The sequence below is a fragment of the Crocuta crocuta genome, unplaced genomic scaffold, assembly GCF_008692635.1.
Source record: "Crocuta crocuta isolate KB4526 unplaced genomic scaffold, BGI_CrCroc_1.0 scaffold343, whole genome shotgun sequence".
Lineage (NCBI taxonomy): Eukaryota > Metazoa > Chordata > Mammalia > Carnivora > Hyaenidae > Crocuta > Crocuta crocuta.
In genome coordinates, this window is record NW_027532679.1 from 4,923,340 (window position 1) to 4,943,393 (window position 20,054).

Consider the following 20,054-nt stretch of genomic DNA (forward strand, 5'->3'; position numbering starts at 1 on the left):
TTGCATTTCCATAACTGATATTTGAGAATGCCCAAATATTTGCCAACAGTGTGTTATCAAACTTCCTGATCTTTGCCACCTGGATAAGGAAAATCAGGGAGAATGAGGCTAAGCAACTTTTTGTATGTTTAGAATAACCCAGGGTGCCTGGGTGGCTCAGTCGGTTGAGGGTCCAGTTTCGGCTCAGGTCATGATCTCACAGTTCATCGGTTCGAGCCCCACATCGGGCTCTGTGCTGACAGCTAGCTCGGAGCTTGGAACCTGTTTCAGATTCTGTGTCTCCCTCTCTCTCTGACCCTCCCCTCCTCATGCTGTCTCTCTCTCTCTCTCAAAAATAAATAAAACACTTTAAAAAATTAAAGAATAACCCATCCTCCCCTGATATACATTGCTTTTGAGTTTTTAGCCATAAGAAATATTCTTCTATCCGCATTTTCCCTTAAAGATCTTTTTTGTATCTGCCTTTAGGATTTCCTTAGGATAAAGCCCACTTTGAATGGCTGGACCGAGAGGTAAATTCAGATGAAAGGCTTCAGTCATGTATTACCCTATGGGCAGGGTGTGGCAATTGGCCCTCCCACTATGTGTGTTTCCGCACAGCTGAAGACACTGTTTTTTATCCTGATAAGGTCTCTTTGCCAGTGGAGAAGTTTCAGGCATCTGCATGACAAATCAGCTTCCCCTCAGAGGTGATAAGATGGCTTAAAAGCTTCAAATCCTACCCATAAATTTGGTGTCCGCTTCCCAAGTTCAGGACTAGCACGCTGCCCTCCTGGAATGCAACACCGCATCCATCAGCGGAGCCAGAACAGGCAGTGGCCTTGGAATGTGTGTATCTTACCCAGAATCTGAGAACAAAAAGCAGTCACCCACAGTGTGTAAACGGATTTGACCTTTCGCAAGGTTGCCAGGCCCACTGCTATCCACATCAGTGGTTCTAGGCTCTGGGGCTCCTGATTTAAATCCATAACAATATAAAAGAAAACACTGCCCCCCTCCCTCCAGGAAAACACTCGAGTTTGAGGCATTTGGAAGATGAGTTAATAAGGAAGGATTCCTCCGGGCATCCACACTTGCCCCACTCCACCGTTGGGGCCTGTGAAGATCCAGGGAATGCAGTGGACAGTCTACATTTAGACCAGAGCATGGCAAATGCACCACATTTTAGTTGCAAAATTCAAATTGGCTCTGGAAGATGCCAGCCTCTCGAATTGGAAATTGAATTGAGCACTGCTCAAGAGGCAAGGAGGTGGCCTGTGGAGCAGATTCTGCCAGGAAAGGAGGCTTTTCGAAAGGCAGTCAGTGGGCCCTGGTCAGCTAGGGGTGAAATTTCATGCTAACCTTGAACTGCTGATCTGGAAGGAGAGGCAGGGTTATTTTCAGACTGTACTAAATCTAGAGGTGTTGGAACCAGCATCTAGGACAGGGCAGGGATAGGGCGAACTTTGACCTACTGCCACAGGGCTGGAGACGAAGGAAGGGCAAAGCCAGGTGTCTGAGACCAACCAGTGATCCTCAGAAAGTGGAGATGGCTGGCACCTTCCCTTCTCTGGGACAGCCTCGTAGCCCTTCGTGACTCCGTTTGAGTGGCAGCTTGCAGTACTAGGAAGAACAGGGATATTGAAATCAGACAAATGCAGGTCTGGAGTCCTGGCTCTGCAGCTCATCTCTCTAAGCCTCAATGAATTCATCTGTAAAATGTGACTGAAATCATATGCTCATAGGATTGTAAGTGAGGAATAAATAAGAAAGGATGAAGGGACTCAGCTGGGTGCCAAACACTAGTAAATATTTCATAAGCATCAGCTACTAATGTATGTGAAGTCTCTACTATACTCTCCACTTTGGGGGAGGTATTTAATAAGTTCCTGTCGATATTATCGTGATTATGACTGGTTCTACGAAGGAGCTATGCCTTCTGGGAAAACAAAAATGGGATTGGTTCCTTCACATTAAAAGGTTGGGTGATTCCTCTGTTAAGAGGAAAGGAATAAAAAACTAAGTAAATAGAGTGCCAAGTGTGATGGTCAAGTGCTCAGAAAATATTAGAAGACGTTTACATTTCTACTCATGTTTCACTCTTTTTAATATTGTTTTGATATTTAATTATGAGCTATCTCAATCATTCCAAAAAGTACAAAAAATAATTTTTTATACTCCTCCACCCAGATTTAACAAATGTTAACATGTTGCTGAATTTGCTACATATCTTTTTTCTTCTTTAAAGAAATAAAATGTTACAAATATATCTAAAAAGCCCCACTCCTTGGGGCGCCTGGGTGGCTCAGTTGGTTAAGCCTCCTACTTCAGTTCAGGTCATGGTCTCACAATTCCTGAGTTCGAGTCCTGCATTGGGCTCACTGCTGACAGCTCAGCGGCTGGAGCCTGCTTTGGATTCTGTGTCTCCCTCTCTCTCTGCCCCTCCCGCGCTCACTCTTTGTCTCTCTCTTTCTTAAAAATAAATAAAGATAAAAAATAAATAAAAGCGCCACTCCTCTTCATGTTCACCTCTCTCCTTCTCAGAGATCCTCCAAGAACCGTGTATATGATTAAATAGATTCTCCTACACTCTCTTAAATGTGTACTCTCAGAAGCAAGAAGAGCATTCAGAATGGGGCTCCGGATTATGTCCCTCCTGAGTTCAAATTCTGTTCCTGCTCCTTTGCTAGCTGTGTGGCCTTTGGCAAATTGCTCAACCTCTCTGTTCCTCCTTTCCACTCTAAAATGGGACAAACAACAGGTCCTTCACTGGGTCCTTGTGAGGACAAAATAAGATTATTCATTTAAAGCAACTGTTCTTTACCAAGGATGATTCTCCTCACCACCACCCCCCCACCCCCATGGGACATTAGGCACTGTCAGAAGACATTTTTGGCTGTCACAACTGGAGTGTGCTACTGGCATCTAGTGGGAGAGGCCAGGGATACAGCTAAACACCCTATAATGCGCAGGACAGAGAACTCTCTGGCCCAGGATGTCAATACTCACAACGTAGAGCACGCCGCCACTATTTTATAAGGGCTCAAAAAACATTTGTTAGCAAACCATAATTTTTTATTTGTAAGACATTGTGCTGGGGGGAAAAAAGACATTATGCTGGACACTTTCACATACCTTGCCCACTGGTGTAGTGGGTTGCCCCTTCTTGGTGAAAAGAATGATAGAAGGCAAGCAGTGCTGTTCCTGCATGTCTGAGAATATTTATCCTACTAAGCCAGTGACCAGCTTATTTAAGAATGTAAATTGTCAGGCTAATAGATTAGAAGTTGTTACTTAGACCCTAACGCCCCCTTGGTCTCTTTGAAGAACAATTTGTATCAGCACATTCAGCCACAAAATTGTTTCATTCGAACCACAAATATCCCTTCAATCTAAGCAGGCCCAGGAACTGGCATGGCAGACAATAAATAAAGCAAACATTTTTGGCCCCTGCTTACAAGAACTGCCTCCCAATGGTTCAGAAAACCACAGAAGCTGAGTAAAAACTGAGCAAGAGCTCTGCTTCTCTGTTTCACCTCAGACTCTGGAGGACTCAGAATATTATGCCTGTGGCCATCCCAGGGATGGTCAGAAAGCATCCATTATAAGTGACCTTATCCAATGGGTTTCCAAGTGTGGCCCCCAGCCCGACAGCACCAGCATTGCCCAGGAACTTGTTAGAGATGACAGTTCTTGGACCCTGCCCCAGACCTACTGAATCAGAGACTAGGGTTGCAGCCCAGGTGACATGGAGGTCTCCTGAGCCCTACAGATGATTCCGGTGTGTTCTCATGTTCAAGAACCACAAACCTCATAAGACTGGACTCCCCCTCCCCCCGTGGATCTATCTCCTGTTGCCTGTGGCCCTCCCACTGTATTCACACAGCTCATCAATTCAGAAGTGGAGGAGCTGCTACTTATTGGCACTTTCCTTGGGCTGGATGCTTGAAACACAGCCTGTAACTTTTGCAAAAACAATATGAGGAAGATACCAGTATCCCTTTTTCCAGATGAGAAAACCATGGCCGAGAGAGTGTAAACAGCTTGCCGAAGTTCATACCTACAGAAAAGGGCTGGAACTGGGCTCTGTGTCTGTGTCAGCCTCATGCCAGTCCCATGCTCTTAATGATGCCAGCACACTGCCCATTGTTGACGAGGAGAGACAGAACACTAACACATCAGCCCCGCTAGGGCCAAACTTTGAGCCCTGCCAGGTTTTTTTTAGTGCCCCTCAGTCACCTGTCCTGGGGTTTACCTGCCCACAGGTGATACCTGCACCACCTTCGCACCCTTTCCACCCTCCCCCACCCTAACTTAATTTAATCCCCAGTGTCCTGATACTGCCCCCTAGTGGCCAAGGCTCCCCACACTGCAAACTTCAAGCCTTTGCCTGATGTCCTGGGACTTCAAATCCCCATTCTTCCTCTAACAAGCTGTGCAGCTTTGACACTGACTGAACCTCTCTGTGCTCCCCTTTCTCATCTGTAAATCCGTTATAATAATGCATTTATGTCAAGGTTGTTAAGAGGATTAAAGGGGATAATAAATGTAGAAATATCTAGCCCTGTGCCTGGTGCATAGTAGAAACTAGTTAATTCTTGGTTTTCTCCTCATCCAGCTCTACAGACCAACTATCAAAACTGCTCACTCCCAGGACTGATTTTCTTGAGTCTCATTTATTGGCCAATTAGCTAATATTATGAGCTAATCTTCACTAAGGTGTTAATAAGATGTTCACTAAGATGTTAAACCATAATAATAATGGTTTTCTGTGTTTGTCTCCACAATACCATTGGCATTTCAACCAGAGGCCCTTAGTCTCTAAAATCCTGCAGTTTGGAAGTGATTAATGGTGGAAATATTAGGAGATATGGATGGACAGCGGGGAGCCCTTTACCATCTTTCATACCATCCTACCAATACAACTCCAGTGTCCCAGGAATCCCAGAGAAATGGGAAATTAGATTTTCAGAAGGGAAATATGGCTTCATGTTTACACCTGGCCTTAAGAAAAAAAAAAATCAACCCTAGGCATCTGAATATCAGGATAGGTGGGAACCATGCAAAAAAGAAATGAAATCAAAGACTAATGGGTCATTTGCCAACATTTAATACAATTGCTTGGGATCTACGTAGTTGAATGTAATAAAGCTTCATTAAAAAGTAGTTATAACAACTAATAAGACCCTAATTAAATTAGCTTTAACTGGGCAAGCTGCTTGTGAGGTCCTAATTAGGTTATTTGCTTCCATTGGCCTACCCTGCAAACAAAAGAAGATTCAGTTATATCTTCAGTGATGCCTAGAAAGCCAGATCTCTGGCCTCATGCAGGAAATGGTAAGAGGCTCTAAAATCTGGGGGCAGCCAGTCTCCAACTATCTCTGTTCTCCAAAAATCATTGTGTATGGCCACAGTGAAATCCTTTAATAGGTCTCATTGCTTTTAGGAGCCAGACAATTTTAAAGATGAAAAGGGCATTTAAACACAGAAATTCCAACAATTTCATTTTACAGAATAGGAAACTGGAAAGTGATTTGTTCAAGATTCCCCAGCAACGAACAGTGTCCGTGTGCTACCACCTCCAGTCCATGGTATTCCACCATGGTCTGGAATCAACACAGAACTCGGACTGCTGGTACAGATTTTCACTGGGGAGAGGAGAGGGAAACAGAATGTGCTGGATTCTCAGAGGCTGCTGTCACTGAAGCGGGGTGTGTGTGTGTGTGTGTGTGTGTGTGTTAAAAGGGGTTCAATCCCAGGTAAATTGTTGACACGCTTATAGTGTGGGTGGAGTTCTCTCCAAAACTGTCTTTGCGTTGCAGCCACAATGCTCTCCCTAAAACACAGACCCAGTCATGCCAGGATGCTGCTGAACAACCCATGAGGTAACTTCGACAGAAAAGTCTCTCCACAACTGGGCTCCAACCTACCTCATTTCTCAAGACTGAGCTCGGTGCTCAACAAACCAGAATTCCAGCTCTGTGCCTCACTAGCAAATTACCTGGTCTCTCCACCTTCTGCCTATAAAATGGAAATGCCATTTTACTTATTTCATCAGGCGAGTAGGAGAATTAAATGACACTAAAGCAGAGAAGCCACGCGTGACTCATGCTACTACCCCTCCAACCACACAGGAGCAGTCTCCTTCCCTTGAACATTCCTGGCTTATCCCTACCTTACACCTTTGCACACGCTGTTTCCTCTGCCTGCCAACACCCCTCACCGTCTTCTCTGTGTCATAAATTCTTCCAATTCAGCTGTCCGGCTCAAATGTCACTTCCCCTCTGTGGACTTCCACAACTCCCCAGGCAGAAGCTCCTCCTTTCCTGGGCTCTCTCTGCCCTCACTTCCCCCCATCAGAACCTGGTCAAGCTGGGCTGGAACGGGCGTGTGATGTCCAGCCTCCCCAGGAGACTTTGACGCACCAAGCACGTGCCTGGCACACAGTGAGAACTCAGTAAGTGGATGAAATCCCCTCATAGGAACTGTGAGGAGGAATATTGGTTCCAGCTTCTATCACTTCTGCTTTTGTCCCCAAAGCTGAATTAAAAACAAACTCTAGACACACACACACACACACACACACACACCCCCCAAGATATTAACAGTAGTTGCCTGCAGTCATTTTTATTTTCTTCTCATGCTTCTCTACAGTGAATATGTATCCCTCTTGTAGTAAGAAACAAAACAATAGAGCCAGTTCTTTAAACTGAGTGAGTGGAAGGCATAAAGGAGATACTTGAAACACCGATTTCCTGCACACATCCCTGAAAAAGTTGGGAGTTACCTGAATTTCAATGTGGTGCAGCTGTAAGTTAAGGGATCATAGTCTCCGATTTTATCCTTTGTAATTCTGTGACAGGAGCTAGCTTGCCAACCAGAACACACGTCATTTTCCCCATATCCTTAAGGCAACTCTTTTGAGAACTAGGAGTTTTTCCAGACAGCAGAGAATAAGTACTCTGGTGACCAACACAGTAGCCGCACACTGGCCACGTGGGGTGAATCAAATTTAAATTTGTTAAAATTAAATCAAACTAAAAATTCAGTTCCTTGGGCACAATAGTCACATTTCAAGAGTTCCATAACCACACATGTCTGCCGGCTGCTACACGGACAGCACAGACTGGGAACACATTCATCATTACAGAAAGTTCTGCCAGGCGGTCCTGAGTTAGTATGTGTCTCAGCTTGCTGCACACATGGCCAACAATGTCTCAAGTTAATTAACACGTCCATTTGCCCCATGTTTATGTTCTTCCTTGTTTAAATATATAAATGTGTGACAATGTAAAATGATGCAGCAACTTTGGGAAACAGTTTTGCACTTCCTCACCAAGTGAAACATAGAGCTGCCTTATACCTGGCAATCCCACTCCTGATATATATACCCAAGAGAATTGAAAATGTATGCTTGGGGCACCTGGGTGCCTCAGTCGGGTGAGCATCCAACTTGGGTTCAGGTTATGATCTCACAGTTCATGAGTTTGAGCAGTGCATTGGCCTCTGCTGTCAGCACAGAGCCCGCTTCAGATCCTCTGCCCCCCTCTCTCTCTGCCCCTCCCCTGCTTGTGCACCTGTGTGTGAGCGCTCACGCAGTCTCTCAAAAATAAACATTAAAGAAAACTAAAAAAGAAAACATATGCTCACCCAGAAATTTGTACACAAATGTTTACAGAAATATTGTTCGTAATAGCCCAAAAGTGGAAAGAAACCAAATGTCTGTCAACTGAAAAATGGATAAACAAATTTCATATATACATACAATAGATTATTCAGCGCAAAAGAAAAAAAAAAAAGGGAAAGAAGTACTGACTCATGCTACCACATGGATGAAGCTTGAAAAAAAGATGCGAAGGAAAGAAGCCAAACAAGAAGGTCATGTATTGTATGATTCCATTATATGAAATGTCAAGAACAGACAAATCCACAGAGAGAGAAAAGTAAATTAGTGGTTGCTGGAAGCTGAGAAGAGGAGGCATGGTAATAATGATTGCTCGTGGGTACTGGATTTCTTTTGAGACTGATGAGAATGTTCTGGAATCAGATAGTGGTGATCATTGTGCACTAAAAACCACTAATTGTATACTTTAAAGTGGTGAATTTTATGGTATGTGATATGTCTCAATAAAATTGTTATTTAAAAAAATAATCTAGGAGCGCCTGGGTGGCTCAGTCGGTTAAGAGTCCAACCTCGGCTCATGTCATGATCTCATGGTTCATAAGTTCAACCTGTGCATCAGGCTCTCGGCTATCGCCACAGAGCCTGCTTTGGATCCTCTGTGACCCCCTCTCTCATTGCCCCTCCCACTAGTGCAGGCGCTTGCTCTCTCTCTTTCTCTCTCTCAAAAATATTTTTTTTTAATCCCAGATGTTATGTCATAAAATATATATACTAATTGGGAAACAACCTAATGTCCATGTATAGGCAAATGAGGAAATTAGCCCAGATATACCTGTACATTGGACTTCGATGCAGTAGTTAGAAAGAATGAATTAAATGTATATACTAATTAAGAAATATCTTCCAAACCAATTGCTCGGGAAGGGGGGAAGCAAGTTTCAGAGTGTTGCATATAGCACGAAATGCTACCAAAAAATTAAAAATCCCAAATATTCTATTTTCTGTGAATATATATGTATGAAAATATATAGGAGAAAACCTAGAAGGTTATGCACCAGAAAGACAACAATAGCTTCCACTGAAGGAAGAGCTTAGAATTACGGGTAGTGGTCAAAAGGTATGTTCTTAATTTTTACAAAGAAAAAGCATTCATTTACTATGTGTGTAATTAACAATTTTAAAGCCCTCTTTATTAAAACAATAACATAAATTAGGTAATCTCTGTGGGGGATAAAGAGAAATATAATAAAGAGCAAGTTCTGAAGAAATAAACTACCTAAGTATAATCAAATACTTCGTTAATCGAGCTTTTGTATTCTACCAGGGGAAAACAATGACTTTTAAACTTTGTCTAGCGCTGAGAAAACCCACACAGGGCTGGTTTCCTCTGGTTTCCCTGCTGAAAGAGCTCCAGATCTAAAGGTCGCTAACTCTCTAGCTCCGACCTGATTAAAAGTTGTTAGTTGGATGACCTCGTCTCTGTCACCTGTCATCATCTCTCACTAACCAGATCTATCTAAGTAATGCCTGGAAATTCTTTTATGCTTCCTGTAGCCGGGGCCTCTGCAGAGATAACTGAGGATGCTGCATGTGACCTACTTCGGGCGATTTTTTTTTCCAGGGGGTCGGGAAAAGAAGAGATTTCCTTTTCATTTGATTTTCCCCATTTTTTTTCAATCTCTTCTTCCTTAGATCATAAGGGGAAAAAAGATAAAATGAAAAAGAACACAATAGAACACTTTCTCACTTTGCAGCTAAAATTCTGTGATGATTTTTCTTCTAATCAGTATATTATTACCTGGGTGGCTGACTTCCTACCACAATTGGCTCTCATTTTTATTCATTCTCTCTCTCTGTCGGACACTTTCACCCCAATTTTATTTTCCTGGGTTCTCTCTTCCTTGAAGATTGGTAGCTTTTATCATTCAATGAGGTTCTCCACCCAAGATTTGCCCATTTATTTACATCAGCATCTTCTAGAGGCCACTTTTAATTTACCTGGGTGAACTTCTTAAGGTACACAGGACCTGATCCCTTGCAACATTTCAAACAGGTTGTTGGTGGTGGTTTGTTTGTTGTGACAAAACACTTCTAAAGACACCAGTTTCCTTGGGAGGCCCCATTCTTCCCAGTGGAGAGCCCTGGCAATCTGCTTTCTCTCCAGCCACCTTGTCCTGGCCTGGGTGTCGTGCCCCTGTGTTTTCATTGCTTACAGATCTGGCCATAGGCAGGCCCCTGCAGTCTGCTCATTCTTCTAGACACAAATTCCATCTGTCCTGTCTTTTGAAAGGATGATCAAAGTAGGGCTCTATTAATCAGTCAATAATTGTATGACATAGAGAGAATCACTCACGGCCAAAGAAACATCAGAGTAATGTTGGGAAAGCTGCTCTATCAACATACCATATTAGAATTTTGTCAAAGTGCCCCTAATAAAAGATGCTTGTTTGCTCACGATAAATAAGTCGGAGGCCTCTAATGAGTATAATATTCACAAAGCCTTGCAATTAGCACCCAGGGAGCGTAGCACTGTTTCTATGATGTGCCAAGTACTGTGCTACATGTCCCCCATACGTTATCTCCTATAATCTTTACAACAGCTCCAGCAATGGGAGGAGAGGCTTAATAGTACCCTAATTTTACAGATGTGGAAGTTGAAGTTCAGATTGAGAGATTGAGAGGCTTATAAAAATCACACAGCCAGATTCTATTAAGTACCTACTCTGTGTCAGGCACTGTTAAGCCACTTAACAGAGACAGAGCATGAGCAGGGTAGCAACAAAGAGAGGGAGACACAGAATGCGAAGCAAGTCCCAAGCTCTTAGCTGTCAGCACAGAGCCCGACACGGGACTCGAACTCATGAACTGCCAGATCATGATCTGAGCCCAAGCCAGACGTTAATCACTGTAGCTAGAAGAGTGAACCAGACAACAAGGTCCCCACCTTCATGAGGCTCCAGAGTACACACTTCAGGGGTGCACATGGACAAATAATACAAATATAAATGAGCCATATGGTATCCAGTCATTGTAAGTACCATAGAGGGAATTAAATGAGGTGGTGTGCTAGGGAGGGGCAGGGCAGCGAATATCAGGAGAAAGCCTGAGAACACTGAGAGGGAGGGCTGGTGAAGCCCATGGATGGAAAGCTGAGTGACAAGAAGGAGCCAGCCCTGCAGGACCTTGGGGGAAGCACTTCAGGCAGAAGAGACCAGAGATGCAAAGGCCTTGATGTAAAAACGTGCTTGGCATGGCTGAGCAGGGACCATGGCAGCCAGAATGCTGGGATGAAGAGAGAGGAGGAGAGAGGCGACGGTGACGCCTAATAGAAAGCTAGCACAGACATCTCCTAAGGCCCTGTAGGTCATGATAAAGAGCTCAGAGTTTTTACTACATGCAAAAGAAAGTCATGGGAGGATTTTGGAAAGGGAAATAATATAATCAGGTGTAGGTCTTTTAAAGATTTCTGTGGAGACGTGGAAAATGCATTGTAGAGGCTCAAGAATGGATGTGGGGAGGCCTCTTGGGAGGCTGTAGCAGTGGTCAAGGAGAGAGGTGAATGCCACTTGGGACTGTGCTCTGTTCTCACATGTAAAACCTAGGGAAACAAGCGTCATCCAGAATTTATAAAGAATTCTCCATCCAAGAGTGTACCACTTACTTTTCTTTTTTTTTAAATATTTTATTTATTTTTGAGAGAGAGATAGAGACAGAGCATGAGCAGGGGAGGGTTAGAGAGAGAGGGAGACACAGAATCCGAAGGAGGCTCCAGGCTCTGAGCTAGCTGTCAGTACAAAGCCCGATGCGGGGCCTGAACCCATGAACTGTGAGATCATGACCTGAGCTGAAGTCGGACGCCCAACCGACTGAGACACCCAGGCGCCCCCCACTTACTTTTCTTTAAACTTTTGTAGCCAGGCGTGATGTGACACACACACAGTAAAGTGCACCAATCATAAGGGCAACGTCCTCTCTGCTTTCACAAAGCGACCGCATCCTGTAAGCAGCACGCAGGACAAGAAGGAAAAGATTATTCACACCCTGGAAGCTCCTCGAATGCTCCCTTCCAGTCAGCCGCTGCCATTCCAAGTGTGTTTTGCCAGAATGATATTCTATACATCAATTTCCTCAGTCTTGCTTAACCAATGACCCCTTTTTCTAAACTGAAAGACACCTGCCCTCTGCAATTAGAGATTCATATACCATCAGCCAAGATTTGTGCTTTGCGTTTTGTGTTGTGTGTTATGAAAACAATAGGATTTCACGTTAAAAAAAATTATAGTGCAATATTGAATATGCTTTTTTCAAACTTGACATAAATTCCCAATCCCACGTTCCGTTAAGCCCCCTCTTAAGAATCACATAGTTCAAATTCTGGAAAGACTGCAAGTTGCCTTGTCAAAAAGAATAGTCCGGACGTCCAGGAGCACAGACAATAGGCCTAGGATATAGAATGAAGACACGATTTCAGGCGTGTGTTCAGGGAATGAAACGCCAACAGAGAACTAATATTTACTGAGTGCTCATTTTGTCTCTGGCACTGAGCGAGGTATTTCAATATGTTATCTTATTTAACCTTCACACCTCTTTGAGGATGGTATCATTGTTTCCAGTGTGTAAATAAGAAAATCAAGGCTTGGAAAAGTAAAACAATTGGCCCAAGTTCTCAGGGCTTGTAAGTGACAAGAGCTGGGCTTGGAACCAGCTCTCTGCTCCTGTATTCCACGCTCATTTTACTCAACCCCGGCAGCTTCTCTCTTGCTTTTCTTCCTTTGATCTGTACAAAATAAATTGAAAATGCTGGTCTCAACACTTGGTTGCTGCAATAAGCCTCATTTCTTCTAATGATTTCCTTTTTCCATTCCTTTTTAATACATTGACTTTCAAATTAACAGTGAAGCTATTCGTAAATGAAATGGGAACCCTGGCTATTACTCTGCTTCCTTCCAGAAAGCAAGGGCTCTTTAAGCCTGAACAAGTTTAATGCTTGCTGTAAATCCAGGAAAGAAATGAATGAGCACAATGTAAATCGCCCAACCCAGAGTCTGCCCACGCAAGGGACATGGGAGCCACACCGCGTCACCATATCATCCATTATTGAATAAGGGAGCCAACAATTAACAAAGCAATCTAGATTAACCATGTTAACATCTTTGGGAGATGCGATTCATGTTCTCTGGCTTTCTGGAAGCTCTCCCAAGCTCCAGCTGTCCCTGGGTTCTTAGGCTTTGCGTCACGAAGGGAATTGATTTGATCAATTTACATTGCTGTTGCCTAATTAGTAAGCATGGCCACACTTGCCCATCGGTTTCACAGAGATTAAACTTGGGATCCTGACTGCAGACTAATTTTCGTAGCTGAAAGTCACTGCACCTTTCATCTTCAATCCATATCAAGTTCCCCAGAGTTAATCATAACAGGACTTGAGCCCAGAGCCAGAGGCAGGTTTTCAAAGTCCAGAGAGCTGGGCCTATGGGCTCCTGCATGACAAGGCAGGATGTTTGGAGAAAGATGCTATGGTTAGGAACCCCTGCTTTCCTGCTTACATCAAGGGTCCCCCTTCACAAAGCACACTCACCCTCACCTTGTCGTTTGAGTTGCCCCTCCCTCAAGAAGGAAGGAAGGTACAACTTTCATTTCAGACATGAAGAAAGGAACTTTCACACATATGGTTCCTCAAGATCACAGAGTTTCTGAACTCAGATTAGTCATCCTTTTTTTTTTAATGTTTTTTATTTATTTCTAGGAGAGAGAGAGAGACAGAGTGAGCAGGGGAGGGTCAGAGAGAGAGGGAGTCACAGACTGAAACAGCCTCCAAGCTCTGAGCTGGCAGTCAGCACAGAGCCCAACGCGGGGTTTGAACCCACAAACCGCGAGATCATGACCTAAGCGAAAGTCGGACGCTCAACCGACTAAGCCACCCAGGCACCCCTAGTCATCCTTTTTTTAAAGGTATCTTTTATTGGGGTGCCTGAGTGGCTCAGTCGATTATGCATCTGACTTCAGCTCACGGTTCATGGGTTCAGGCCCCACGTCAGGCTCTATGCTGACAACTCAGAGCCTGGAACCTGTTTCAGATTCTCTGTCTCCCTCTCTCTCTGCTTCTCCCTTGCTCACTCTCTCTCTCTCTCTCAGAAAATAAATTTTTAAAAAAATTTTTTAATTAAAAAATAAAAGGTAACTTTTATTGAGGTTAGTTTTGTCTTTATTGCAAGATGTTATAATGCTTGTTGAAGAAAATTTAGAAGACATAAAATACCAAACAGACAATAAAAAGACACCCTCCAGGGTCTCCTGGGTGGCTCAGTGGGCTAAGCGTCTAACTCTTGATTTTGGCTCAGATCATGATCTCAGGGTTTGTGGGTTCGAGTTCCATGCTGAGCTCTGGCTGGTGGTGTGGAGCCTGCTTCAGATTCTCTCTCTCCCTCTCTCTCTCTGTCACCCCCTACCTCTCTCTCTCTCCCTCTCTCCCCCCCAAAATAAATAAATAAAAGCATTAATCATTTTTCCAAAAGCCACCCTTCAAACATAATCATTGAAATATTTAATGCATATTTATTCAGCCAATCTTCTATGGGATGGCATATTAAGTACTATTTTGTAACCTTCTTTGTCTTTTCATATATTATGAACATTTTTACAATGATATTCTCTAATCTTTAACAGTTGAGTTGTATGGATCACAAAACTAGTCACTTATGTTGGATATTTGGGGTGTCTCTAATTATCAGTTATGATAAATAATATGACAATAAAATCCTTGTATCTAAATAACAATCACTGATATTTATTGTGTCTCAGGCATTGTACTAAGGGCTTTATGTGTATTATGACCTAGATGGATATATAACATTACTTCCATTTTACAGACGAGGAAACTGAGGCCTAGAGAGGTTAAGTAACTGGCCAACAGTGACATAGATAATGACTCCAGAGCCAGCCGCCTTAGCCCTAAGATAAATTCCTAAAACTGTAATTTCAGGGTAACTCAATCCATAACATTATAAGGTCTGTGAGTCCTATGGCCCAAAGGCCCTCTAACAAGCATGCCCCAGTTGACACTCCCAGCATCAGGTCTGAGTGCCCATGCACTGGCATCATCACCAACCCCAGGCTCTACTAACTTTTACTGTTCATTAGAGAAATGAAGCCCAGACTTCCCTCTTTAAAGCATTCATGCAACCTGATTCCTGATTGATTTTCTTTAAATCAATGTCTCTTATCTTTTTTTGGCACATGGAACCCTTGCGTATCTGACAGAGTTGAGGAAGCAGCCACACAGAAAATGCACATGTGCTCATCAAATAACCACTGATTTTACAGGGATTCGCAGACACCATTAAGCAGTGCTCTGCCTGCTAGAGGCTTGATGCATCAACAGCACTGAAATTAAAACCAACCACAGGACAAATAGACCCAGGCAAATGCAGGCTTAAGACCCAGGCTTAACCAGATTGTTCTTTTTAACCATCCTGCAGAAAACAGAACCAGATCAAAAGAGGCCGAAATAAAATGCCCAGGCACTACAGTGGTGTATTTGACATGTCCAGGGGGTGGGTGGGGGGAGGTATGGAGGTCAAGACTCTCTCCTGAGGTTATGCTGTCTTCGGCCAAAGCAACAAGACCACAGAGCAGACGGACGGGCCAGCACCGGGCTGCTGCCACCACGCACTTCTGCCGCCTCCGAACGACAAGGTGGGACCCAGCTGCCAAAAAAGCTTCTGCACACACGCTGGTGTTTTCCGTGATCTCCCCTCACATCCTGCTCCTCTGTGCTTTGGAAAGCTTCGTCCCAGATCAGTCAAACCTCCAGCAACCCTACCCACCCTCTCCTGTCACAGGCCGCGGATTAGCACAAGGCGGGAGGAGACAACAAGGCCCCGGCCTGCCCGTCCATCTGCTGTGAATGCCGCTTGGCCAGGCAGATTTTTCTAGGAGCCCTCCTTGGCCTGAGCACGTGTTTCTGGAAGTAATGGGAGCTTTTTTCATCAGGATCCATTGAAGTTCAGTGACATATCCAGACGCGGGAGGGAACAGCTGGCCCCAGCCTGCAAGGAAGGAGCTGGACAGAGGAAGTGGCACCCTTAAGTGAATTGCCCTTTTGGGCGACCCCGTGGAAAATTGAGCTCCATCTGGATGGACAGGTGGGACAGCCAGACCGCCGTGGGATGCACACAGAGAATGCAGGCAGCTCCGCGGGCTGACAGCTGAGCTGCCCTGGCCTCCCGCCCAGCCACTGCCAGCTCGGGGGTCTCATTGTGCACAGGACCACCACATTGTTGTCAGAAATATGGGGCAGATGGAAAAGGGGGCTGTTCTGCCGTTTACTGCCTTGGCTTCGTTCTGTCTTTCGGCCTCTATTTATTTTTCTCCTCCTATGAAAACTTGGCCCTATTCTCCCCCTTTGGCTCTTGGCGTTGCCCCTTCTGCAGATGATAGAGGAGTCTGGGATTTAAACAGCCCTTCTCAGGTCCTGGGACTTATTTTTTTACAAATCCAGGAAATGACAGAAGGATGACTTTTCAATTCTAAATAATTACAGCTCCTCTGGGATTTGGCGGGGAAGATGAGTCATCTGAAAACTAGTATATTCACACCCAAACATGAATCTTCTGTACCCCCTTCACCCGCACCCCATGCTCCCCTGTGGAATCTGCTCCACTTTTTATTTTAGTCCTTAGCTTCTTAGTGGCCTGCCTCACAAAGTCCAACCAGCAGATGAGGGGAGAGCAACAGCTCATGGGTTGTAGTAAAACTCTACTATCTAATAGCTCTGTGACTCTGAGCAAGTTATTTCTCTTCCAAGCCTCAATTTCAACACCTGTAAAACGGGGACAATCACTGTAATTCCCAAACTGAATCGTTTTGGGTGCTGAATGAAATAATGCATGTCAGGGGATAGATGCAGCGCTTGCCACCTATAAGCTCTCAGCAGGTGGCACCTGCCGTTGTCATTGTTGTGGTTAAATTCAGGTCACCACCATCTTCTGTCTTTTCTTTGGAGCCATTATAAAGACTGAGTCTGTTTCTAACCATCGTGAGAGTCAGCATGCATTCTCTGCCTTCCTTGTGATCAGGACACCGTGTCGGAAGTCAGGCCTCCTCTCAAGGACTAAACAACCTTACGTCACGAGCTCTCTAAAACACACTTGTTCTGTAGCCGTTGCAACCTCACTGCACCCTTCCCACAAAGAAGATGCACTGTCCCCCCAGCTCCTGTCTCCTTGAAACATGTGAGGATGGAACTGTTTTGCAGGAAAGTTCTCTGAAAGTAGCAAAGTCAAATAACACCCCCTTCCCAAACTATCACCCAGCCACATCTCTCTGTCCCTACGTGTAAACAGCACCTCCTGGTTTTCTTCTAGGCACCTTCACGCCGAATGTCCCAGGGAAATAACAGATCTCCAGTTTTGGCAATCAGCGCTGAGGTAGCAGAAAGATCAGTTGCTCTGGTGTCCCGCCTGGACTTGCATCCTGTCTCCCCAACTCTGTAACCTTGAGCAATTTCCTCAGTCACTCTAAGCCATGGTTTTTCACCCATAAAATGGGCATAGTAATTTTATTCACCTCATAGGCTTGTGGGGACTGAATAAAATAACCGTTGGACTCGCCTTGCTTCCCTAGACAGTGCTAATCTCCCGGATTAAATTCTCAGCCGGTTCCAGACACTTGGGAAGTGCTCAGTAAAGACTTGGCTACGAAGTGGAGCGAAGCAGGGGCAATAATCTAAAAACCTACATCAAACCCAATGGAGCAGTTATTTACGTGGGAATAGATGGAGAAAATTGTATTTCTGAAAATCTAGATTTTCTGTGAGGAAAGGAACTGTCTTTGGGAAGATATCTTAATTAGAGCTGAAGGTGGAAAGTGAAACCCATCTCCCCCAGTCACTGTCCCCAGCTGTACCCTCCCTGCTGAGGCCAGAGCAACCAGAAGAAAGAAGAGAAATGCTCGCCTTAAACAAGAAAGAAAGAAAAGAAAAAGAGAATTTGGAACTCTTGGAGCCATCTGGGAGGAGAAGGGCTGAGACAGGAGGGACCAAGGAGGGCAGTGGAGAGCCCAGCATTGAACAGTGCTTCAAATGCTTGGTATGTGTGACTTTCTTCTTGTGGGATCATTGCCTCAAGGTATATGCAGTGCGGGCTATCAAAGGAAATGGAGCCCAAGAAGCAGGAGAGGAAGGAATGAAGTTAGCCCCGTGTTCCACTCTAGGAACCCAGAGACTTTGAGGGAGGATTTTGGACTTAAGGAAAAGGGACCCTCAAAATAATCCCATCTAGCTTTCAAAGGGCAGTAAGACTCCCAGCCGATATCTGGGCTACACATATATAAACAGCACAGGCAGTAAATATTAAACCCACCCAGTCCTGTCTTCATGACACTTCTCAGAAAACATTCTCACGTGGCCTCAGTAAACCCAGCTAGCTCTCTGTCCTCCAGGTGCTTCTACCTGGAAAGTTTCCTAGCAGTAAGGAGGCTTTTTTGAACCCTGAGAAAGGGATGGAATTTCAGGGTCATTGTGTGGCATCTCCGTGAACCTAGATCAGGAAGCAAGATAAAGCCCCGTTTTGCTAAAATCTGGAGAGTGGCATGCATCCAGCAGCAAAGACTAATCACTTTATTATACAACATTTATGAGACCAGCGATGTGCCTGGCTCCCAGGATGCACAAAGGCAGGGGAGGGCTCTGACGAGAGGACAGGACAACCCTACAGACAGTGGAGTAGCATCATCAGTGGAGAAGCTCTGAGGGCTGCAGGTCCCCACAGGGAGGAGAATGTCCGAGACCAGCCCATACAAGTAGAAAGGATACACGGCACTGTCCATACGTCCCAGCCCAACCGGAGCCTGCAAAACCAGTTAGGAAATAGGGAAAAGTTTTGATCACCACCAGCCAAAGGACAGAACAGAGGGATGAGTCAGAGAGGAAGGCAGGGAAGTCCGCAGACAGCTGCCGAGGGAAGGGATGAAAGGCGTCGCACGGAGCCTAATAGCCTAAGTGGCCCAATCTCGCCATTTCCCCATCTGATTCCCCAAGGCCAGTAATTGTCCCTGTTCTCTCGTGGAGCCTTTCATCCAAACACACCAGGCCCCTCTACCAAGCGGCAGGTTCACATGTGCCTCAGAAGGAAGAATTAAGTGTGCATGGCCTGTCCTGGGCTCAAAGACACTGTGGCTGCAGGTATATATTTGTACGTTCTCCCCCAATTTTCATTCCACCTCTAAAACCAAGTGAACACAAAGAGAAGGAGGGGGCCTCTTAGCTAATGCAACCCCCTCGTTTCATGCATGAAGAAATACAAGCCCAGAAAGGTGATGATCTGGCCTAAAGGTCTGCCAGCTACTTGCCCTATGTTGGCTCTTTTTCCCAGTCTCAGTTGGTTAAGCACCGACTTCAGCTCAGTTCATGATCTCATAGTTTGTGAGTTCATGCCCCACGTTGGGCTCTGTGCTGACAGCTCAGAGCCTGGAGTCTGCTTCAGATTCTGTATCTCCCTCTCTCTCTCTGCCCCTTCTCCTGCTTGTTCTCTCTCTCTCTCTCAAAAATAAATGAACATAATTTTTTTTTAAATTTTATTTAAAAAGAATGAGACCATAATAGGCATTGTCTCCTGAAATTTGCTGGTTTTTTAGTTAATTCTTTCATAGATATCATTCCTTGTAGACTTAGCTTATCATTTTAATAATGTATGATTTTTCATTGTGTGATGATACATGGCTTATTTTCCAAACTCGTATTGTTAGAAATTTAGATAATTTCCAATCTGGGGGGACTTTACTACAGTTGTTTATCTTTCCTCCCTTTTAAGAGTTCTTCTGTAGGATAAATTCCTGGACGTGGAGTACTTAGATCAAAAGCTATGCTCATTTTAGTTTTATTAGGTAATGCCAATTTTCCACCCAAAATCTACACTCCCACCCAGAATATACAAAAACATCTCTTTTCCTACACCTTTGCCAAATTGAGCATAAGCAATATTTTAACTATATTCCAAACTAATAGACCTGAAATACGTTGCTGCTGTTTACCTTACATTATTTATCTTGTGAAGGAATTTTACTATGTTTTCATTAATTCACTGGCTGACTGTTGTACTTACCCTTGTTATTTGCTTATCTGTAATGCTTTGCTTTGTTTTCTCTTGAGTTGCTTTTTCTGTGCTTGATTTGAAAGAGAGCTTTGTGTGTTAGACATACTATTTCTTTTACTGCCACTTGAATTACAAATATTTCTCTCAGTTCTTCCTTTGGCTTTGTTCTCAAAGTTTGCAACCTTATAGAGGTGTCCAGGCAGACTCATCAATGCTTTTCTTTGCAGGTCTTGGAATTCTGTCCTGCTTCAAAAGTTCTTTCAAGAGTGTCTTTCCTATTTCAACATTATAAAAATATTTACTTATATCTTCTAATATTTTAATAACTTTTATTTTTAAAATCTTGGGTCCAGCTCATT

At 44.2% G+C, this 20,054-nt stretch overlaps 1 protein-coding gene across 4 annotated transcripts in view; it reads left to right on the forward strand.

Moving 5' to 3' along the window:
* The window catches only part of ADRA1B (adrenoceptor alpha 1B), a 58,556-nt gene that overhangs the window by 15,562 nt on the left and 22,940 nt on the right, over positions 1-20,054 (forward strand). The window contains exon 2 of one of the 4 annotated variants that reach the window (XM_077780781.1): positions 16,969-17,578. The exons of 1 other annotated variant lie outside the window; for it this stretch is intronic. In XM_077780781.1, the coding sequence (XP_077636907.1) occupies positions 16,969-17,000 (32 nt within the window). In that variant the 3' untranslated portion in view covers positions 17,001-17,578. Of the gene's footprint in view, positions 1-5,801; positions 14,312-16,968; positions 17,579-20,054 lie in introns of those variants that run through there. 2 more of the 4 variants (XM_077780780.1, XM_077780782.1) reach the window with 2 other exon arrangements.